This window comes from Rana temporaria, chromosome 7 (assembly GCF_905171775.1).
Source record: "Rana temporaria chromosome 7, aRanTem1.1, whole genome shotgun sequence".
Lineage (NCBI taxonomy): Eukaryota > Metazoa > Chordata > Amphibia > Anura > Ranidae > Rana > Rana temporaria.
In genome coordinates this window covers 128201469-128224938 of record NC_053495.1, presented here as the reverse complement: position 1 = coordinate 128224938, position 23470 = coordinate 128201469, and the positions used below count along the sequence as shown (strand labels likewise).

General features: G+C 44.0%; 1 protein-coding gene across 1 annotated transcript in view; it reads right to left on the bottom strand.

Annotated features, from left to right (window-relative positions):
• Positions 1 to 23116, bottom strand: part of FRRS1 (ferric chelate reductase 1) — a 71245-nt gene extending 48129 nt beyond the window's left edge. Inside the window, exons 1-3 of the mRNA XM_040359962.1 lie at positions 23008 to 23116; positions 18680 to 18875; positions 3996 to 4132 (exon numbers count right to left, since the gene is read on the bottom strand). Coding sequence (XP_040215896.1) covers positions 3996 to 4132; positions 18680 to 18875 — 333 coding nt within the window. The 5' untranslated portion in view covers positions 23008 to 23116. The remainder of the gene's footprint in view (positions 1 to 3995; positions 4133 to 18679; positions 18876 to 23007) is intronic.
• Between the last annotated feature and the right edge of the window lie 354 nt (positions 23117 to 23470).

Here is a 23470-nt window from a genome sequence, read left to right as displayed (position 1 = left end):
ACTTTCCACAGTAATGCCAACATAACACTAATTATTTTCCACAGCTAGTTCAAGGAACATATTCTCTTACCACAAAACAGAGAAAGTACTCCTAAAACAAGTTGGAGCTCATCAGTTATCAAAAATGTACCGTATTTATCGGGGTATTGCGTGCTCCGGCGCATAGCGCGCACCCCTAATGTGGACCCGCAATTCCTGTAAAAAAAACATTTTAGTACTTACAGTTTTGGTGTCTTGCGTGGCGTCCATCGGCGGCCTCGTCGGCTTCGGTGGTGTCCTCCCGGCTTCTCCCGCGCTGTCTCCCCGTCGAATCACCGCTTCCCGCGCTCAGTTTGAATGCCTGCGCCGACATATACCAAGTGCAGTACACTTGGCTACATTCGGCCAGGCTCGGCTTCGCTCGTGCTCATGCTCTGTGACGTTTATACGCGAGCACGAGCGAATCCGAGCCTGGCCGAATGTAGCCGAGTGTACTGCACTCGGTATATGTCGGCGCAGGCATTCAAACTGAGTTCGGGAAGCGGGTATCGGCGTATATCGCGCACCCACGATTTTCCCCTTATTTTAAGGGGAACAAAGTGCGCGGTATACGCCGATAAATACGGTATTTATTCCGCAGCCGCTTCGCCAGACACTCCTCACCAAACCAAAATCTCCTTCAGGCCGCAGGCTGCTTTGGAGCCTCAGCTCCCAATCGTTGACCAGGCTGTGGCACTCACTTTATGGGAAAAGGCTGGCCGGGTGAAAGTAGGATCTCCGTATGTACACCTCATCTATCTCCTAAACCACCAATAGACCGCAACAACATTGAAGGAAGTTCTGTCTGCTGTGCACTACCCAGCTGCAGAGTGTCAGAGAAGACATCTCCCTGTCACGCTACATGCCTTAGACCAGGGGTAGGCAACCAGTGCCACTCCAGCTGTTGCAGAACTAAAAGTCTCATCATGCCTCTGGGAGTAATTGTAACTGTCAAACTGCCAACCCCATCATGCCTCCCATGCAATAGTAATTGTAACTGCCAACCTTGCAATGCCTCGTGGGAAATGTAGTTCCACAACAGTTGGAGCGCCACAGGTTGCCTACCCATGCCTTAGGCTCCATTCACACCTTGGCGTATTTACGCCCGACGCTCGTGCCGCTGGAGGGGTGATTTTACATTGTTGTCTATGGAGATGGTTCACATCTCCACGCCAAACGCCGAAACGCCGTATGCCTGAAGCTCAAAACAAGTCCCGGACCTTTTTTTTCAGGCATCTTTCGGCGTTCGGCATAGACAACAATGTGTTGTAAAAAAAAAAAAGGTTAAAACGACCCGTTTTGTCGCGGCAAATCGCGGTACAATACGCCGCAATTTGTCGCGGCAAAATACGCTGCGTTTTAGTTTGAATGCAGCCTAAGACAAAGGTGGAGACCACCACACTCCTGGCAGGAAACCTGAGCATTGCTTCTTCTTGTTGATTGACAGTAATTGTAGGTCACATTTATAGAGGACTAAGATAGGGAACACTAAGGGGTTGATTTACTAAAGGCAAATAGACTCTGGACTTTGCAAAGAGCAATTGCCCTCTGCAAGTGCAGTTGCTCCAGAGCTTAGTAAATGAGGTTAGGCTTCACTTTGCAAATCATATGCAAGGATAATTTAAAAAAAACAGCATTTTTGCTTGCAGTCAGAAGTCAGCAGAGCTTCTGCTCATTTACTAAACTCTGGAGCAACTTTGTAAAATGCACAGTCTTTTTGCCTTTAGTAAATCAACCCCTACATATCTTCACAATTACCTTAGGTAGTCCTGAGGGCTACACAAAAGCTGCCAAAGGGTCACAGATTGGGCACCAGGGCCCTAGAATATGCAAAAAATACATGAAACACTAGGAAGGCAAAGACTTGTGTAATAGTTTCAAATCCAAAAAGAAAAACCAAGGAATACAACTAACAGTGATATTAAACCAAAAAAACAAACATTATATTGCACCTAAACACTTCTTAGATACGGTGGCTGCATTCATTTTATTTTTTTATGCTTTTTCCCTGGTGATCTGGCCAGCAAGTTTTTTTTTTTTTTCAATTTACTTTAACCCCTTGGCGCTGGCCGCACGCAAATATGCAGCCTCTCGGTGCCGAGGGTCCTGCATATTTGCATGAATTGCTGAGCAAAAAGCTGTACCGAGAGTGTGCGCAAAGCGCTCCCAGCACGGTTACCAGCGCCTAGCCAAAAACTCCCAATCGCTTAAGCAACACCTCACTGTCCACATTATGTAGTAGATAGGGGGTTGGTTTGGAAGAAGAAAAAGAAAAAGAAAAAGAAAAAGAAAAAGAAGAAGAAGAAGAAGAAGAAGAAGAAGAAGAAGAAGAAGAAGAAGAAGAAGAAGAAGAAGAAGAAGAAGAAGAAGAAGAAGAAGAAGAAGAAGAAGAAGAAGAAGAAGAAGAAGAAGAAGAAGAAGAAGAAGAAGAAGAAGAAGAAGAAGAAGAAGAAGAAGAAGAAGAAGAAGAAGAAGAAGAAGAAGAAGAAGAAGAAGAAGAAGAAGAAGAAGAAGAAGAAGAAGAAGAAGAAGAAGAAGAAGAAGAAGAAGAAGAAGAAGAAGAAGAAGAAGAAGAAGAAGAAGAAGAAGAAGAAGAAGAAGAAGAAGAAGAAGAAGAAGAAGAAGAAGAAGAAGAAGAAGAAGAAGAAGAAGAAGAAGAAGAAGAAGAAGAAGAAGAAGAAGAAGAAGAAGAAGAAGAAGAAGAAGAAGAAGAAGAAGAAGAAGAAGAAGAAGAAGAAGAAGAAGAAGAAGAAGAAGAAGAAGAAGAAGAAGAAGAAGAAGAAGAAGAAGAAGAAGAAGAAGAAGAAGAAGAAGAAGAAGAAGAAGAAGAAGAAGAAGAAGAAGAAGAAGAAGAAGAAGAAGAAGAAGAAGAAGAAGAAGAAGAAGAAGAAGAAGAAGAAGAAGAAGAAGAAGAAGAAGAAGAAGAAGAAGAAGAAGAAGAAGAAGAAGAAGAAGAAGAAGAAGAAGAAGAAGAAGAAGAAGAAGAAGAAGAAGAAGAAGAAGAAGAAGAAGAAGAAGAAGAAGAAGAAGAAGAAGAAGAAGAAGAAGAAGAAGAAGAAGAAGAAGAAGAAGAAGAAGAAGAAGAAGAAGAAGAAGAAGAAGAAGAAGAAGAAGAAGAAGAAGAAGAAGAAGAAGAAGAAGAAGAAGAAGAAGAAGAAGAAGAAGAAGAAGAAGAAGAAGAAGAAGATTGTCTCTTGGGGGAGGGAGGGGGGGGGGGAGGATTTTTTTTCACTTTGCTGTTTTTTTTTGCCTGCCTCTCGATCAACTGTGGGTATTCAATTGTGTATATGGGATTGTATGATTTATTTTAATTTTTTTCTCCTCTTATTGATTGAACTAGATGGACTTGTGTCTTAACTATGTAACAATGTAATACAATTTTTTATAAAAAAATATATATACACAGTATTTTTTTTTTTTAAACGTAAATTTTGGTTGAAAGTCAAGTGCATCCTGAATTTTGGGTACTGTAATTTTCACTTCGGTGCACCACTAGCTTTAATATCACTTTAAAGCTTTGAAAACTGAAAAAGTATACCATTTGACCAACAGGAAAGCAAGTGTTGTAAACAACAATGTATGTATGAAACAATGGGGGTTATTTACTAAAGGCATATACACTTTACACTACAAGTGCACTTGAAATTGCACTAAAAGTGCACTTAGAAGTGCAGTCGCTGTAAATCTGAGGGGCAGATCTGAAATGAGGGGAAGCTCTGCTGATTTTATTATCTGAAAATGTGCAAGTTAAAATGCTGTTTTTTTTATTTTCCTTGCATATCCCCCACGGATCTACAGAGCCTGCACTTCCAAGCGCGCTTCACACTTGTAGTGCAAAGTGGATTTGCCTTTAGTAAATAACCCCCAATATGTTTTCTACCAAATCTGTGTTGCAATCTGTATTCTGTTTATTACGCCAGCTTTTTACACCAACTTAATACAAGTACACACAAACCTAAAAATCTTTAGAACCTTACCTGTACGCTGCCACAAGTAAGAAGCTGGGAGATCATATCATCAATTAAGGAGAAGGAACCTACTGCACTGCCTTCCAAATGACTGGCATCCCTCGCTTGGATAAAGAATCCATCAAACCGTGAACCCGATAACGTGACTGAAATGTAAAGAAACTATTAACAGTAAATCATTCTTACCCCATCTGATAACACTTGCTAACCTGAACAAATCATACCTTGTGTATTAGGTATGAAACGACCGGGCCACAAAATAAATGCAATATATAGAATTAATATCAGACTCAAAATGAAAGCAAACTCTGTAAGGTACTGAACACACAGGAAACTATCATGCCCTCTGGCAATCCCTTTCTCACCCAACAGGTACTGCAGCTCCTCTTTGTTTTTCACTTAATAAGCTGTAGGGCTGCCCAGTGCAGTTCTGGATTATCCGTGTTATACTGGCAGAACCAAATAGGGAGTTGGTTAAAGTTTTACAGATAATCAGTGTTTTTTCACACACGCCCTTACTTCACTATAGTACACAGTAGTGACTCAGGCCGAGTACTCACGAGCAAACATGTCCGTTCGAAATGTCCGACGGGCTGTTTCCGGCGTACAAGGCTGTTTTTTCATTTGGCCCGCTGGCTTGTACACACCAGCGGACGATATTTCCCTGCGGACCTGAACGCGTGCACGTAATCCACGTTTGACGTCACTATAAAGGGAAAGGCCAAAGTCAATGGCGACGCCCTCTGTTCCGCTTTTGCTAGTTACGGCTTTGCTCGTGTTAGTGAAGGTTTGGTTAGAGCTGATTCGCGCTTCTCGGTCTCCAGGCTTTAGCAGGTAGTATTTTCTCGTTCAGTGCGTGTGCTTGTGGGTACGTAGTTGGCATTCGGGTACAGGCGTGCAGTTCGTTCTGCTTAGCAGATTCGTACTGTGCGTTCGTATCTGTGTGTCGTGCGTTCTTTGCAGGTACCGCTGGATTTGATTGTGCTTTCTGTTGGAGTGTGTTCTTGACTGACCAGCCGGCCGGTTTGAAGCCATGATGGAGCAGCAGCGTCAATTTTCGCGAGTTGGTGCTGTTTATGGGATGGCTGCTGGATATGTTCATTATTCCAGTACTTTGGCCAGAAACAGGGGGCGGAGGCGTTTCTGGACCAAGAATTGGTTGCGCCAGCGTGACCAGTTCTCACATATGCCTCTGCTTAGGGAAATCCAGGAGAATAATCCTAATGACTATAGGAATTTTCTCCGCATGACGGACCCCGTATTCAACAGTCTGCTGGATCTTCTGTCCCCCTATATCACGAGGCAGGACACTGTGATGCGCCAAGCCATCACGGCCGAGCAGAGGCTTATTGCCACGTTGCGGTACCTGGCGACTGGGAGGAGCCTGCAGGACCTCAAGTTCTCGACAGGCATCTCTCCGCAGGCGCTTGGGGTCATCATACCGGACACGTGTGCTGCCATCATTAAAGTTATGCACGAGGAGTATATGAAGGTAAGTTTCCTCATTTTAACCTCACAATGTGTCTTTAATAATGTGGCAAACTAACTTTTTATTTTATTTCCCAGATATGCTGTGTGTTTAACTAACGTTCCCTTTTCTCACTATGCATGTTGATATCAGCTTTTACATGTTCTTTTTATTTTGGCCTACCTGCATATTTTGATCTTACCCAATATTAACCTGTCCAGCATGCTATCTTCGGGCCAACCCCCACCATGCCACTTTATTTTAATTTTTTTGGTTTTCTAAAAACAGTTTAAACACCCCCCACCCCCCCTTCAAAGTGTTTTTGTCCCCATCAGAGGGCTGTGGAGTCTGTTATTAATTAAGTGGCCCTATATATTTGTGCCACGAAATTCTCCCTTCAAAATTTGCAAATGCTATTTAAAAATTGTAAAGTTGCACAAGGATGCTTGTAGGATTATGTTTGCAATGTTTATGTGCCAAAGTACTAAATCTCTTTTTTTGTTTGTCCCCACAGCTACCCTCCACACCACAGGAATGGCAGTCTGTGGCTTCCCAATTTGCCGAGCGGTGGGATTTTCCTAACTGCGGTGGAGCAATAGATGGGAAACACGTCCGCATTGTGCCCCCACCCCACTCGGGGTCCTACTATTATAATTACAAGGGTTATCATAGTATAGTGTTGATGGCGGTGGTGTCGGCACAGTATGAGTTTCTCTATGTGGACGTGGGGAAGAACGGCCGGATGTCAGATGGGGGAGTGTTCGCACGGACTGATTTCTATGATCGTCTCCAAACTGGTGGTCTGGCATTGCCACCAGATGAAGATAATGTGGAAGGACTTCCGTTTGTGTTCCTAGCGGACGAGGCTTTTGGCCTTGGACCTCACCTAATGCGGCCTTTTCCCCAGAGGACCCTCACCTCAGAGAGGAGTGTGTTTAATTTTCGGTTGTCCAGGGCTCGGAGGGTAGTCGAGAATGCCTTTGGGATCCTCAGCAACCGGTTCCGCCTGTTCCTGACATCGATACATTTGGCGGAATATAAATTGAACACCGTTATATTTGCCTGCTGCATTTTGCACAATTTTCTACGCAGGCACTCCCAGACGTACCTAGCCCCCATGGGCTCTGAGGCAGGACTACCCTCAGAGAACATTCCTGGCCTGGACACTGGTCGCGCTGGCTTGGCCCCCCAATCTGCTCGTGAGGTACGCGACAAATATGTTGAGTACTTCATGGGTCGGGGGGCCATTGCTATGCCAGATCATATTTCTTTCTAATTCGGCCCCCAAAAGAAAGGAATATTCTCACAACTAATAAATAATTTGACCATTGGACTTTATACAGTTGTTTGTCATTACTGCTTTTTCTCTATTTTTCTGTCTTCCAGGTTATCTCCAAAAATAGTGCACTTCTAGTGCCACATTTACTTACTCAGATGTATTAACTAACCACATTTGCACATTATTCACTCATCTACAAACTGGGTATTCAGTCTATAAATAAGAAGCCACTCTTTTTTCTGCTTTTGATGTCTCATTTATTTTTTTTATTTTAGTCATTTTTTAACAAGAAATGTGTATTTTTAGGCAGAACACATTTCCTGCAAATTCTGGAGACAAAATATTGGCTTTTAATTATTTATTTATTGGTCTTTATTGACAGTGATTATCAATAATAATGATCGAAACACAATGTAACAATAATTTCACTGAAACTATACGCAAGAATTTTTGGGCTTGTCATTTGTTTGTGTCTAATTTTTTAAACAAGATTTTAACACAACACAAAAATTTTTTTGTTTTTTTCTAAAATTAGTTAACTTCTTTCTTTAGGTGAGATTTATTGTTCGTTTTGTGATCTGAAACTGGAAACATTTACAAACCAAAAAAGATCAACACCAAACAAAAATTTAAAAAAAGAACAGCAGTCAGTCATATGGATGGTGTGCTTTCACACTGGAACACGCCAAAATTTCTAAATGCACACATTCAGTGAAAACTCGCCAAATGTCATTGGTTAAACAGACAAATGGCCACATGTGCTATCTGACATCATGGGTGATCAATGTCTGTGTTTTGTGGGAGCAAACCCTTCCTCTCAACTAGTTGAGGATCGAGGAGGGGTTTGTACCCACAAAGCACAGACAATAGATAGTCTGTGATGGCAGATAGCACATATTGGCACACTGTGTGTGCATTTAGAAATTTTGGCGTATTATAAAGTACAAAAATTAAAAAGGGTTTTGTGGGCGGGGGATGGGCGGGGGATGGGCTTCTGTGGTTCAGTCTTTGACACGGCCCATCATGTCCATGATATTTTTGTAATTTTGGTTGATGACTAGCATCCTTTGTCGCATGTTCTCCATTTCCGTGCTACACTCAGAAATGACATTTCGCACATTCTGCTCCATGACTAGCATCCTTTCCTGCATAATGTCCATTTCCGTGCTGCACTCCATTAGTTGCTGTACAATGATAGAAGCACTTGCACGTGAAAAATGTGCTACTCCATCTTGATCCCCTAAAAAGAAACAAATTGGCATTCAAAATATGTAAATAATTTCCAGCCTATCTGCATATGTTTGGCCCTATTAATATAGGGGTGACACTGACCTGATGGCCTGATAATTTCCACATCCCCAATTTCTTCATCTTCTATCACTCCTCCTTCTTCCACCACCTCCCCATCATCTTCTATCACTCCTCCTTCTTCCACCACCTCCCCATCATCTTCGACTCCTCCTTCATCCATCAATCCACCTTCTTGCAATTCGCCAAATTGTTCTTCCGCCACTTGCCCTTCATCTGATATAAATTCTAAGTCCAAAATAACTTCTTCCTCCTCTCTTCCTTCCTCCTTTCTTCCTTCCTCTTCTCCTTCCACATCCTCTTCTCCTTCCACATCCTCTTCTCCTTCCACATCCTCTTCTCCTTCCACATCCTCCTCTCTTCCTTCCCCAGCCTCCTCCTGCTCAACATGTGGAGGTGTTTGATTTTCCGGGTGTCTGGCCCTCTCTGCCTCCTCCAATTGCTGGCGTCTTCTTTCCCCTATAAGAAATAATAAAAAACAAAAGGGATACTCATCAGCACACAGATATTGGATATCATAAATCGCACACATTGCATAGACGATACATTTATGATGATTTTTGGTTGTTTTTTCTTTCAGCAATCCTCCATTTTTGGCGTAGTTCTAGGCCAAGCTCAGATCCTGCCCCTTTTTTGCAAAGAAGTGACACACATGGATGTCCCCCCAAAACATTAATTCTCGTCGACCCTCCAAATAAATATACTTTGATTTTTGAGACACAGGTGCTTTGCATTTCAAGATGTTAAAACATCAGCTTTATTTGCATTTTGGAGAATGAATCTTGTTTGCCTGTCACATTCACTCAATTTAATTTCTGTGATTTTGCTAGTCAACAATGTTGGAAAACCAAGTTTGGGGCCAGTCAGCCATGTCCAGGTGTGTTGTTCCTGGAGTAACGTCACATTTTTGCGAAACAATGTCATATTACGCGTGTTTACTATTTAACCAAATTTGTTTAAGGTTGTTATTTGACATAAACACAATACAGTATCTACACATGTTCAAAAGTAAAAGCAGGCCAAGGAGGCAGATGTGAAAAAATACATGTCAACACATTATTGCAGACATTCCCCCCCCCCTTAAATAATATGGACTTACTTTTACGCAGAATTTTGAGGATCTTCTTCATGTGATGTGGCTCCCTCAATTTTAAATCGGACCAACGCTTCCGTAGTTGCTCCTTTGACCTGGTGACACCAAACATTCTCCTCATTCTCCTTGCCACCTTGTCCATTATGTGTGACTTCCTACGGTTCGGTGTTTTGTAGGGCCCACATTCACCATCATAATCCTTCCTCCTCATGATGTAAACCAACTCCACCATTTCTTCGAACGCCATATTAGTGGCTTTATATCTTTTAGGCCTGGATCGGGACGGTCCAGCCTCTGTCCCTTCACTTGCGCCATGAGAGCTCCGTGCCCGCTCGTGTGACATCGCCATCTTTCCTTCCCACAGAGATTAGGGGCGTGGAAACGAGGAAATGTCCCGTCAGGGGCGGAGATGAGGGCGGGGATTATTGCATATGCGGAGTGTCGCGAATGCCAACAACGTATTGACGTAGGTTACGCGGAGAATATTCGCGCGATTCCAGAACCTACACAGTTAACGCCACATTTACTTTTTCAATTGATTAGGGGCATGGCAAAGGTGACGAGGGCGGCGTTTCATACATACGCGGAGTGTATAAAAGGCGCTTGACGTGATTACGTAGGTTACGTGTTAATTCAGCGAGCGGAAGAAACGAGGATTGTGAGAGAGGCAGGTAAGAAATTTAAACATGGGATCAGCAGCGGGCTCTAAAATGTAGAGCAATGGGATGGGGGTTTGGTCTGTTGGTTGCACAGTTTTATTAAGCTATTATGTCTCTTGGATACCAGAATGTGATTTTCGTACCCAAATGCTTTTGTAGACATCACAAAATAGAGAGATCAAAAATGCTGTGACTCATTAGTAATTATGTAGGGTGTATTCAGATCAGGCCAAGTATTGTTCTGTGTTGGTTGGACAGAGGTCATTAGGAAGTTTCTTTCATGTAATCAATGCTGAGGGGCAGGATATCTACACATGCAATAGTGCCTTGATGAATGCTGTCATTTGTAATAATTGTGTATGGTTGTAGATTTATATTATTTCCTGCAATGTAACCAAAGGGGCGGCATGTTAAAAAAAAATGTTAGCTAAAACCAACCAATGGGGCAGAGCTGGCCAGCATTTTCTAAACAAGAGACACTGTGTTTGTATTTCTATATAGGTACTACTTTTTTAACAACATATTCTATCAATGTAAATGCTGAGGCTTTTTTTAATTGTGTTTTTGGTTTCTTTTCATTTTTTCAATCTAGAATAAAAAAAAAAAAAAATTTATTTCACAATGGATCTCCTGCAGAGCCAAGACATTATCCAGCATTTGCTGGATAAATTTCGGGAAATGCCCATCCTGTGGGATTCAAAGCAGGACCATTACCACAATAAGGACGTACGAGCGGCAGCACTTGAACAGCTAGCAGCATACATGAGGACATGGGTGCCAGAATGCAGTGCCAACATGGTGAAGGATAAACTTGCCAACCTCAGGGGCACATATAGGAGAGCGTACAAAGCTCACCAAAAACAGCTAAGATCTGGAGCAGCAGCAAGACCACCAAAGGAACCCAAGCTGTGGTATTACAACCAGATGTCATTTTTGCGGGATCAACTGGAAGGCAGGCCATCAATGTCGAGTCTGAATCCCAACCTTTCCTCCACGCTACCTCCCAGCGGGACTTCCCAAGATCACCACAGCCCTGCAGAGTCAGATGAAGAGGGCCTGGCTGACAGAGAGGCAGATCTGCGCCTCTACGATGATGAGGTATAGTAGTTTCATAACTATTTATGTAATAATATTAATTATTGTTTGATTCTTGACTTGATATTGGTTAATAAAATACAAGCTGGGAAGTAAAAATCTAAAATCGTGGGCAAACAAATAGGTGTCAGGGATGACAACTGCAGGGGTCAGAGGGTGAGTCTGTTTTCAAGTTTAAATTCAAGGCAAAAAATAAGATTCAAGCATGAAAATGTGAGTGAGTATATTCCTAAATATATTACAACATGTCCCTTTTTTTTACACAGGAAGAAGAGACCAGCCAGGAGGTGGCAGATCCTCTCCTCACTGACAGCCAGGCCGCAGGGGTCAGTGGCAGCCAGGAGGAGGCCGGGCCCAGTGGCGTTCAGCAGCTCCCCAGGACAAGCACCACCAGCCAGGCTCCTCCCCTTTATATTAGGCCACCAGGCCGTAAGAAGAAATTGGGGGCAGTGGAGGAAGCCAGCCTCCAAATGATTAGGGAGGCGAGTGCCATCATGAGGGCCCCCCTCAACCCCACTGAGGCCTACAGTGCCTCCGTGGCACATGACCTGAATCAAGGCACGGAGGAGCAGAGGCAACTGGCAAAGGGCGTGATCAACCAGGCCCTTTGGTGGATGCAGAGGGAGCTGCTGACCCCAGACACTGGGCTATGTGACCCGGCCCGGCTTGCTGAACACCATTCTCCTGCTGCCACATCATCCCCACCTGCAAGGGCCCAGGGAAGACCCGCTGGAAGGCAGCCTGGAAGGAAGGTTTCAAGGAAGAGGAGACGTTGATGCCCTGCCTTCCATTTGATCCCCCACAAATGGCATCTTGTTTGGACTACCACAGCTTGGGTTCCTTTGGTTATGTGCTGCTGCTTCAGATTTTATTTAGTGTGCTTCCTGAGGTTGGCTAGTTTATCCTTCACCATGTTTCAAATGCAAGTTTGCATGTATGTTGCTAGCTGTTCAAGTGCTGCCATTCTGTTTTTGATCCTTTTTATAATTTGCTCAAATAAAAGCCTTTTTGTTGATTTGAAAAACTTGCCTATTGTTTGTAATACTGTGGGTATTATTTTAGGCATCAAACATTACAAACAAATAAAATGATTAATCTAAAATATTCACTAACTCATGTGGGGGGGGGGGGGGGTCATTTGGTGTGCCAACATGGTAGACAATTTAAACAACCTTCAACAAAATCATGTTAAATATACAAACAAAAGCTAAATCAAAAATATTTCCTATTAAAATATTCTAAATGGTGACATAACTATAAACACCTAAAGAAAGTGGGAAAGATAACCATTAAACATTAAAAGCAAAAAATTTGAAATGTGGAGGACCACTAAAAATATGATACGTCGGGCCAATAAAAGTTTGCAAAAATCTTACTACATCACAGCTAACAAATGTCACTTTTCAGTATGGAACAACTCAGTTGAAATAACATGAGCTAAATAACTGATTAGTTATAGCAAGAGAAGAATGAATAAAACGACGGCATCAAGCATTGGTTATTGTGTGTTTTGCTTCAGTGTTCTATTGCTAGAATTAATCTTTCTATTGACGAATGTGCCATATCCCAAAGAAACGTGAGTTTTACCTGAACGAGCGCTCCCGTGGCCTCATTTAGTCTGAGCATGCGCGGGGTTTTTGTACGTTGGTTTTGTGTACTCACCACCAAACATGTACGTTCGGACAGGATTTGAGCGGACGGTTTTAAAACAAGTTTGGAAATAAATGTCTGCTGGAAAACGGCCCGGCGGGCAAATGTACGGTGAAATTCTGTACGCTCGTAACTACACACGACCAAACATGTATGCTGAAACTGGTCCGCGGGCCAGTTTCAGCAAACATGTTTGGTCGTGAGTATGGGGCCTCAGAGGGTCAGCAGTTTGAACCACTGAGCACAGCGCAGGACCAGGAATCTGCCACTCCTGCCAAAGTGTTGCCAAAATATACAATGCCCTTGCTGCTAATTAAGGAAATGTGTTTCCACACCTACTAGAACCGAATAAGGAAAAAGTATAGCTCTGCTTAGTTTTATTTAGAGTGGAGATTCGCTTATCTGTTTCCTCCGCCCCACATTTGCCACTTTTCGGGAGGAGGGGAGGTCAGGTACCTGTTTTTTACAGGTACCCTGTCCCCACTTTCGGGAGACTGGGCTGCGGCAAATTACGTCAGCAGCTAAGCCCCCCTCCTCTTCCCTCTCCTTCTGCTGGGGCATTGAGAGAGTGCGGTGCACTTTGCGCATGCGCAGTAGGGACCCGGCCGTGAAGCTGAAAGGCTACACTGCTGGGTTCCCTTACATGCAATGGCAGCGGCAACTCCCGACCAGCCAGTGTAAACATCGGCTGCCGTGCCGTCATCGCTGGACTCCAGGACTGGTAAGTGTCCTAATGTTAAAAGTCAGCAGCTACAGTACGTTTAGCTGCTGACTTTTAATTTTTAAAGGGGTGGGCGGAACTCCGCTTTAACTTAGCTTTGTTTTTTAAGGGGGCGGCAGTACACTTTTTGACCATGTTGAATTATTTGCAGGGAACAGTTGATTGCAAATCATTAAAGCAAAGTTCCACCCTAAAAATTTACTTTCTATTAACAGCTTGCCTTTAATGTAAATTTTATTTTATTTTTATAAAAAAAAATGTACTCACTTCTATCTGGATGTTACTAGGCAGATTTCGTAATATGCCTAGTTCCTGGTCCTAGGTGGTTCAACTTCCTGTCCTAAGACCCCATTGCCTCCTGGGAAATGATGACACTAATTTCCCAAGAGTCTCTGGGCATTACTGTGCCTAAAAATCGCCCAGCATGCACCTCTCCCTGAAAACCAGGAAGAAAAAGGAACTGGGCTTCACATGCCCACACATATGATGGATACGGCCACAACATGAGCTGGAGGATATAAGGAAAGTGTTTGCAATGATTTCTGGAACGATTGGGGAGCTATTAATATGTTTTAGGGACTATTTGATGTGATTAATTTTAGCTTGCAAAAAAAAAAGAATTATGCCAAGAACCGCGCTTTAAAAACAATAAAAAAACAACCTCTTCTCCATTAGGATTCAGTTACCTGAACAAACGCTCCTCCCTCCTCAGTGACAGGCTGAGACTATGTTTCCTCTTTATGGAGGAGAGGACTCTATTATACGGGTAGTGTTGGCATTACTTGTGGGATATTGTTGCTTAAAGTGCTTAAACCCAGGAGCCTGCATTCACTATATCTGGTCTCCCACAGTACACAGAACATGGAAATGCAATCATTTAGTAAATATAAACTGCTAAATACCTTTTCTCATGAGCAGTTAGAGCAGTCTTGTAACTTCTATTAGTGTCTGGTTAAAGCTTGTAGGAGGAGTTTTCGTTGTCCTCTGATTGTCCTATGAGGCTGAAGGACACCTGACCCTCTGTCTGGACAGTGCTGATCACATGAACTCTCCCAAAAAAAATTTAAAATAACTCCCTAGCAATACACACCAAACTGAGCATGTGCAGAGTGCCCCCATGGCTCTGTTCTATCAGGAGATGGTTTGGGGACTGCAGAAGAAGGGAAGGATCAGGGAAGACAAGACCAAACAGCCTTTTTAAACAATGTGATGGAAAAAAACGACATTTTCTGTGAAGTAAAAAATGACGTTTTTGAAACTTCAAATTTTCAAAAACGACGTTGCCTACACACCATCGTTTTTTCACAATGCTCTAGCAAAGTGAGGTTACGTTCACCACTTTTTTCCATTGAAGCTCGCTTCATAAGTAGCTTCTGGGCATGCGCGGGTTTAAAAACGTCGTTTTAAACGTCGTTTTTTGCTACACACGGTCAATTTCTGTGACACAAAAAACGAAGTTTTGAAAAACGACACAAAAAATTGAAGCATGTTTCAATTTTTTTTTTTTTCGTTTTTCACAAAACATAAAACGGTGTTTTCCCCCCACACACGGTCATTTAAATTGACATTTTTAAAAACGTCGTTTTTTTTCATCACATAAAGTGATGGTGTGTACGCGGCATTAGGTTTCACAGTGAGTATAAAGCCTCGTACACGCGATCAGATTTTCCGACAACAAATGTGTGATGGCAGGGTTTTGTTGGAAAATCCAACCGTTTGTACGCTCCATCAGACTATTGTTGTCAGAATTTCCGACAACAAATGTTTTATAGCATGCTTTCAAATTTTCCAGCAACAAATGTGTCTTGTCGGATTATCCAAACATGTGTGTGTACACAAGTCTGTCTGAAAAAAATCCAAAGTACAAACACGCATGCTCCAAACCAATGCTAACCATAGCACAACATTAGTAGAAGTTGCCCAAAGGGTGGCGCTAAAGAGCTGAAAAACCACGTCGTTTTGTGTATGTTAGCTGAAAAAGTTCTGCCGTCTGTATGCATACCAAGTTCACAGGCAACACCCTTCGCACAAAATTCCAGGAATTTGTCCGATGGAAATCCGATCGCGTGTACGAGGTTTAACAAGCATGCTTTACTGTATACAGACTGATTCTACTGTTGTGGGGTTAGTAACACTTTTAAAGGTAGAGAGTTGGGCAGCCCTTTTCTAGGAAAGTGGCTTGATAGCGGGACTCCGTGGTGTAAAACTCTACCTAATATTATACATATATCGTTTTTTTTGTAAAATCTTTATATATTAAGCAAATTGGATCAACGGTGCAATATTGCAAATACAAATGTGGTATAAATTCCAGTGGTACGACAACATGTATGAGTTGTCAATTTTTCCATCCAAACCTTTTGAGTAACTTTTGATCAACTAAATAACTGGGGAAGAAAAGTTGAGAGAAGATAATGAGCCACGGGATGTGAAGGTCCGTATCTGGGGTGGGAGGGCGGAGGTCAGACTCGTATGCAAAACAGAGCAATTGCCTTGCAAAGCAGTTGTAGGATCTCATATCTTGCATTAGCAGCAGGGAACTAGAAGAGTCAAAGTATATCCATGTGGCCCAGACATTATAGAATCTGTTGCATTGCGCTTCATCAAGATGAACTCATCTCTCTGCTTCCAGAATTTCATTCAACTTTTTAATACATTTGGGGTTCAATAGAAGTTGATCCAGTTTTCAGTTGAGAGGAATCAACTGCTTTAGGTAATTACTTTTAATGGGGGGGGGGGGCAACACTGGGGGGATTTACTAAAACTGGAGCACTCAGAATCTGGTGCACCTGGACATGGTTGTCAGCTTCCAATTTCAATTTATTTAATTAAAGCGGTATTAAACCCTCTTTTTTTTTCCAATTAAAATAACAAACATGCCTACAATTCTTTTGCACAGAGCAGCCCCAATCCTCTTCTTCTGGAGTCCCCCGCCGGCGCTCCAGGCCCCTCCTCATCAGCGGGTGCCCCCACGGAAAGCCGCTTCCCCTGCGGGTTCGCTCTTATGTCCCGCTGCTTCGTCCATTGACACATAGAGCAGGACTTGGCCCCACCCCTGCTCCTGTATCACAACTTTTGATTGACTGGAGCGGGGGCCAATGGCTCCCGCTGCTATCAATCAGTCCAATGAGAAGGGAGACAGTGACAGTAGCGGCTGCGCTCGTACACATCGCTGGGTCGGATCTGGCTCAGGTAAGAAAAATGGGGGGGCTGGGGGTGCAGCACAGAAGGTTTTTCACCTTAACCTCCCTGGCGATATTCCCGAGTCTGACTCGGGGTGAAATTTCAGTATTAATAGCGGTAACCCCGAGACAGACTCAGGATCGCATCGGAGTACCCAGGCAGGGAATTACTTACCTTGTCCCCTGCGATGTCTCCCCGCTGTGTGAGCGAGTTGTCTTCTTGACCGATTCACACAGTGCCCGAGTGCCGCCGAGCTCCATTCCCTGCGCCGTTACGACGCACAGGGGGCGGAGATCGGCGCCAAATTAAAAAAAGTAAAAACACAGTACACATACAGTATACTGTAATCTTACAGATTACAGTACTGTATGAAATAAATACACACCCCCCTTGTCCCTAGTGGTCTGTCCAGTGTCCTGCATGCATTTTATATAATAAATACTGTTTTTTCTGCCTGGAAACTGGAGATTGTTCATAGCAACCAAAAAGTGTCCCTTTTTGTCCAAAGTGGTTTTAGACCAGCTAGAAAACAGCGATAATAAATTAGAATCACTTGCAGAATTGAGCGATAGTGATTTGTGGGGAAATTCGTCATCAAACACTGAAAGTAATGACAGCGACAATTCTGCAACTGAGCAAATTTCTGTGTTTTTGATTTGATTACATTACTGAATATTTTTTGTTATTATTATATTATTATTTGTTATAATTATTTATAGTTATTTATTATATTATAATTTATGATTTTGTGTTTCAAACTTTATCATACCCGGGATGTCTACTAGACTCTTGTTTGGACAGATTTAAGTGCGTTATTCCTAAGAATTACAGGCCTACAATATAAAACGCCAAATTTCCATGCAAAATAATTGTACCACTTTAAGCATCAAAAACCTGACATAATCATACCGCCAGGGAGGTTAATGCAAAGAATGCATTAAAGGTGAAAAATCTTATGGCTTTAGAACCACTTTAAAGCGGGGGTTCACCCTAAAAAAAAATTCTAACATTGCATGGAGCCGACCTATGAGACCAACAGTATGCTGTTTTTTTTTTTTCTTGCGTACATAAAATTTTAGGGCTATTTTCACCCCCGGCTTTCCCGCGGGTGTGGGCGTTCCTAATCACAGGCTGTGATTGACGTGCTTCCGACCGGCGCATACTGCGCGTCACGAGATTCCGAAAGAAGCCGAACGTCGGTGCGCAGGCGCCGTATAGAGCCGCGCCGACGTTCGGCTTTTTTCGGCAACTCGTGGCGCGCAGTATGCGCCGGTCGGAAGCACATCAATCACAGCCTGTGATTAGGAACGCCCACTCCCGCGGGGAAGTCGGGGGTGAAAATAGCCCTAAAATGGTATGTACGCAAGAAAAAGAAAAAAACAACAGCATACTGTCAGTCTCATAGGTCGGCTCCATGCAATGTTAGAATTTTTTTTTAGGGTGAACCCCCGCTTTAAGCTTTGACAAAAACCCTGGAAGCCAATTGCAGAGTTTGCACTCTCCTCCAGTTTTAGTAAATCAACCCCTACATTTATATTTCATTATTCAGAGAGAGGTAAGATGAAAAGGAATTGTCCGCGGCTTGGGACATTCCCACCATATGTGAAGGAACCTTCATCGAGTTACATAGGTTTTCATACATCTACATTAAAGCGGAGGTTCACCCGCACATGACCCTTTTTCCCCTTAGATGGATGCTCGTTTTGTCTAGGGGAATCGGCTAGTTGTTTTAAAATATGATCTGTACTTACCGTTTACGAGATGCATCTTCTCCGCCGCTTCCGGGTATGGGCTGCGGGAATGGGCGTTCCTATTTTGATTGACAGTCTTCCGAGAGGCTTCCGACGGTCGCATCCATCGCGTCACGATTTTCCGAAAGAAGCCGAACGTCGGTGCGCAGGCGCAGTATAGAGCCGCACCGACGTTCGGCTTCTTTCGGCTACTAGTGACGCGATGGATGCGACCGTCGGAAGCCTCTCGGAAGACTGTCAATCAAGAAGGAACGCCCGCTCCCAAAGACCCATTCCCGGAAGCGACGGAGAAGATGCATATCGAAAACGGTAAGTACGGATCATATTTTAAAACAACTAGCCGATTCCCCTAGACAAAACGAGCATCCATCTAAGGGGAAAAGATAAAAAAATATATAATTGGGTGAACTCCCGCTTTAATATTTTCTATTCAGTTTTTTAGTAAGAACATCACTACAGACGGACACAAACACATATACCAATTACCTTTAATCTGATCTCCAGGTTTAAATGTGGTTTTATCCACGGTTATATTATGGATGGCCCCTGATTGTGGATCATGACGATGCTGAGGGATCATTGAGTCGCAGACTCGTGTTACTTTTCCATCAGGGTAGCTGTCCACCGGTGTAGTAATGTATGTCACAATCCAAAGGACAAGGACAGCAGCCACTGGAGTCATCTATACAAAAAGACACAATTATTCAGAAATTTTGCGGTCCGTGGATTCAATATCTCTCGAATAATCATAGGACTATGCAATCTAGGTTTATTGCTGTACAACGGGACTCTGGGTGCTGGGCCGTGGCTCCCCCCCCCCCCCAACCCTTTCTCTTCGCCTTTTTCCCCCTTTTTTTCTATTTTCTGTTCCTCTATTATACAGTATGTTGCCATCCTGCTTTTGGTGGTCGACATATGCCTTCATAGACAAATATGGGTGTCTGCCTACTGTTTTTCATTTACATGTCGACACGTGAATGATTATTATTTGTGCACAGGAATTGTGGGGGTCCCCGCGTGGTCAGGGGGAGGCGAGCCCCACCCCCGTTTTAGAGATGGGGGGGGGCGGTTCTCCTGATCGGGCGGGCCTTCTGATTCTTTAGTGTTGATACTTTAAATGAGACCCATTGAAGCCAGAACTTATGTTATGTTTGATTCCCGGAGGTTGTATGGCCTTTGTACTATGAAAAGTTGAGATTGTTCTAAATCTTTGTTTTGTAAATCTTTAATAAAGATGAGTGAAACATAAAAAGACACAATTAGTCTGGTAATTCAACCTTTTAGATTGTATCAAAAGCACTAATAATAGGAATAAGAGCGTGGTAAAGAGTTGCTTCATTGTAGCTTCAAGGTAAAGACTGCATGCATGACTGCTATATAACAAAGGTGCTCGTTCAGAGGTAGGTGTTCCCTCTGGGTTACTATAAATGGTTTTCTCCTTGTCAAATAAACTGCAGGTTACTAGCATGAATAGTTAATAAATAACACATTTTATGCAAGTAAGCTTAATTTTTACTTTGAGGTTATTATAAAACTTTATAAACCATAGATAACCATTGGAAGATGCAAAAAAATTGCAGCTCTTCACCCTTTAAAGCGAACCTACGACTACCAACAAATATCTGACGACTGCATGACAGCGCATGTCAGCAGGTTAGAAATTGTTTAACCACTTCATTACTGGGCACTTAAACCCCCTTCGTGCCCAGACCAATTTTCAGCTTTCAGTGCTGACGCATTTTGAATGACAATTGCGCGGTCATACAACACTGTACCCAAATTATATTTTTATCATTTTTTTCCCACAAATAGAGCTTTCTTTTGGTGGTATTTGATCATCTCTGCGATTTTCATTTTTTGCGCTATAAACAAAAAAAGACAGAAAATGTTGAAAAAAAACACAATATTTTTTACTTTTTGTTATAATAATATCTCAATTTAAAAAAAAAAAAAATTTCCCTCGGTTTAGGCCGATACGTTTTCTTCTACATATTTTTGTTTAAAAAAATTGCAATAAGCGTATATTGATTGGTTTGCGCAAAAGTTATAGCGCCTACAAAATAAGGGATAGATTTATTAATTTTTTTTCTTTTTTACTAGTAATGGCGATCTGCGATTTTTTTGTCAGGCCTGCGATATTGCGGCGGACGTATCAGACACTTTTGACACAATTTTGGGACCATTCACATTTATACAGCGAACAGTGCTATAAAAATGCACTAATTACTGTATAAATGTGACTGGCAGGGAAGGGGTTAACACTATTAGTCTTCAAGTAGTTAAACTGTCCTTATTTACAGACTGAAGTCCATCCCTTTGATCTGTAAGACCCCTTTCATACTGGGGCGGTTTTCAGGCGCTTTAGCGCTGGAAATAGCCTCTGCTAAGCGCTTGAAAACCGCCCCCATTCATTCCAGTGTGACTTTTCACACTGGGGCGGTGTGCTTGTGGGATATTATGAATGCGACACAAAATGGGAGTTTTTACCCCTTTTTTGGGGTTAAAAGCACCCCACTAGCGGCCGTAAGGCTGCATTCACACTACAGCGTTTTGAATTGCGGGCAGATCTACCCGTGAGTTGACAGCGCTGATGTGTGAATGCGAAACTCGCATTTGAGATGCCATTCATTTAGCTACAAGTAGTTCCTGAACTATTTTTGGGTGACATGCGTCCCACGATGAGGGTTGCCGCAATCGCAGCACGTTTTATCGCGTGATAACCGCAGCAGACCCGCACCGCGATTTAAGGTGTCATTCAAATGAGTGGCATCTCAAATGCGAGTTCCGCGTTTTGCCATTCACAAATCAGTGCTGTCAAATCGTGGGTAGATCCGCGGCAGATCTGCCCGTGATTCAAAATGCTGTAGTGTGAATGAAGCCTTAATCAGAGCTAAAGCGATCAATAAAACAAGCAGCGCTTTCCCGCAAATGTGGCCCCAGTGTGAAAGGGGTCCGAATGAACAAAAAGATACATGTTTCTTTTTATCTCTCTTTCACGCTTTGTTGATAAACATTGCCTTGCTTTTTTTTTGACAGCTGTGAGCAGGGAACTGCTCGGCACCTTTTACATGAATCGTGGAAATGCTGGATTAAGATTGGGGGGTTGAATTGACATCACAATTGTTTTAACGATTAATCGTGCAGTTCTACACAGCCTACACCCTCCCCACCCCCTGGTCCTTGCTGTACTTACCTCAGAGGATACTGAGCTGCCCAGAGATCCAGGGATGTAAAAACCCTGCTCATTTCTTTGTAGCACTTCTAAGGCTGACCTTAGCAATTTGCCACGCAGATGATGACCAATCAGAATCATTTGGATCCGCCCCAGAAGTGCTGCACAGAGAATAGCAGAGATTTCAAATCTCTGGAATGCTGGACTAGCTGAGCATTAACAGCTCAGCATCCCAGGATGTATGTTTTAACCCGCATCAGGGGGGGGGCCCACACTCGGGCAGTCCACAGCATCAAGGGGGGGGGACTTACACTCTGGCAGTCCACAGCATCAGGGGGGACCCACACCGGGTGGTCCACAGCATCAGGGGGGGACCCACACCGGGTGGTCCACAGCATCAGGGGGGACCCACACTCGGGCAGTCCACAGCGTCGGAGGGGGGGGGGCTTACACTCTGGCAGTCCACAGCATCAGGGGGGACCCACACCCGGGCGGTCCACAGTATCAGGGGGGGACCCACACCCGGGTGGTCCACAGCATCAGGGGGGGACATACACCCGGGCAGTCCACAGCATCAGGGGGGGGAACCCACACTGGGGCAGTCCACAGCATCAGGGGGGGGGGACACACCTGGGCGGTGCAAAGCGTTAGGGGGGACCCACACCCAGGCCGTCCAAAGCATCAGTGGTGGGGGGGACCCAAACACTGGCATTTAATAGAATCAGGGGGGCAGGGGGGTCCACAGAATCAGGGGGGCCCAACCCCACCCCAAAGGGGTCCTTAGAATTGGGGGGAACTCACACCCAGGTAATCCACAGAATCGGGTGACCCACACCTGGGAGGCCCTCAGAATAAGGGGGAACCCAAACCCAGGCGCAATCCACAGAATCAGGGGGACCCACATCCGGGCGACCCACAGAATCAGAGGGAAGCACGGAATTGGGTGTCCAACACCTGGAGGATCCTCACAATCGAGGGACCCACACCTGGGGGATCCTCACAATCGGGGGACACACACTCGAGTGATCCACAGAACCCGGGTGACCCACACCTGGGAGGTCCTTAGAATCAAGGGAACCCACACCTGGGCAGTCCACAGAATCAAGGGGACACACGGAATCAGGTGACCCACACCCAGGAGATCCTCACAATCAGGGGACCCACACTTGGGAGATCCTCACAATCAGGGGACTCACACCTGGGGGATCCACAGAATCAATGGACTCACAGAACCAGGTGACCCACACCTTGGGAGCCTCAGAATTAGGGGACCCACACCCAGGAGACTGTCAGAATCCAGGGAACCCACACTCAGGGGACCTCAGAAATCAGGGGACCCACACTCCGGGGACCTCAGAAATTAGGGGACCCACACCCAGGAAAACATACTTGCATTTATTATAGTAGAGCTCAGGAACACTATTGTGGACTTCAGAGACTGCTGTAGGTGTAAAGACTCAGCACCATGCCAGTCCTGACCATACTGCTCATTACACACACATTACACACACATTACACACACACGGTGCAGACATAAGGAAGTGACACTCCATGCCAGGAACTTCGGTTCCACCTAGATGACAGTGAGCTCCTTCTATCAGGTAATATGAGAGGACACTCTATAGAAATCTCATGTACTGACCTTCTCACATCGGGGTCTCCACTGGGGACACTTCCACTTCCACCAACACAGGCGGTGTCACTAACTCACTCACCGGCAACCAGGACACCAAACCTCTGGAGGCGTGTCTGTGTCAGCCATACTCTGATGATTGGGTGCATTCTGTGGTGGGCGTGTCTTCTCGGCAGCTTTTGCCTACTACAGATTCGTGCAGCGTGCCTGTCAGTGCAGCGCTATGTGTGAATCAGCCCGGGTCCTGTAACCTGTTGTATCAGTCTCAGTTACCTCACTAACATCCCACTAGGATAGCAAGCTTTGGTTTTTTTAAAAGGGTGTTTGTTGGGATCTGATAATGAGAGTCAAAAATAGAGATCCTGTGTGTTAAAGTCCAGACAGATGTCATATTTTGTATCTCAGCTGACATTCAGGTCTTGTTCACACCACATGGCACCATGTTTTCAATGCAGTTACACCCAAAAACTCC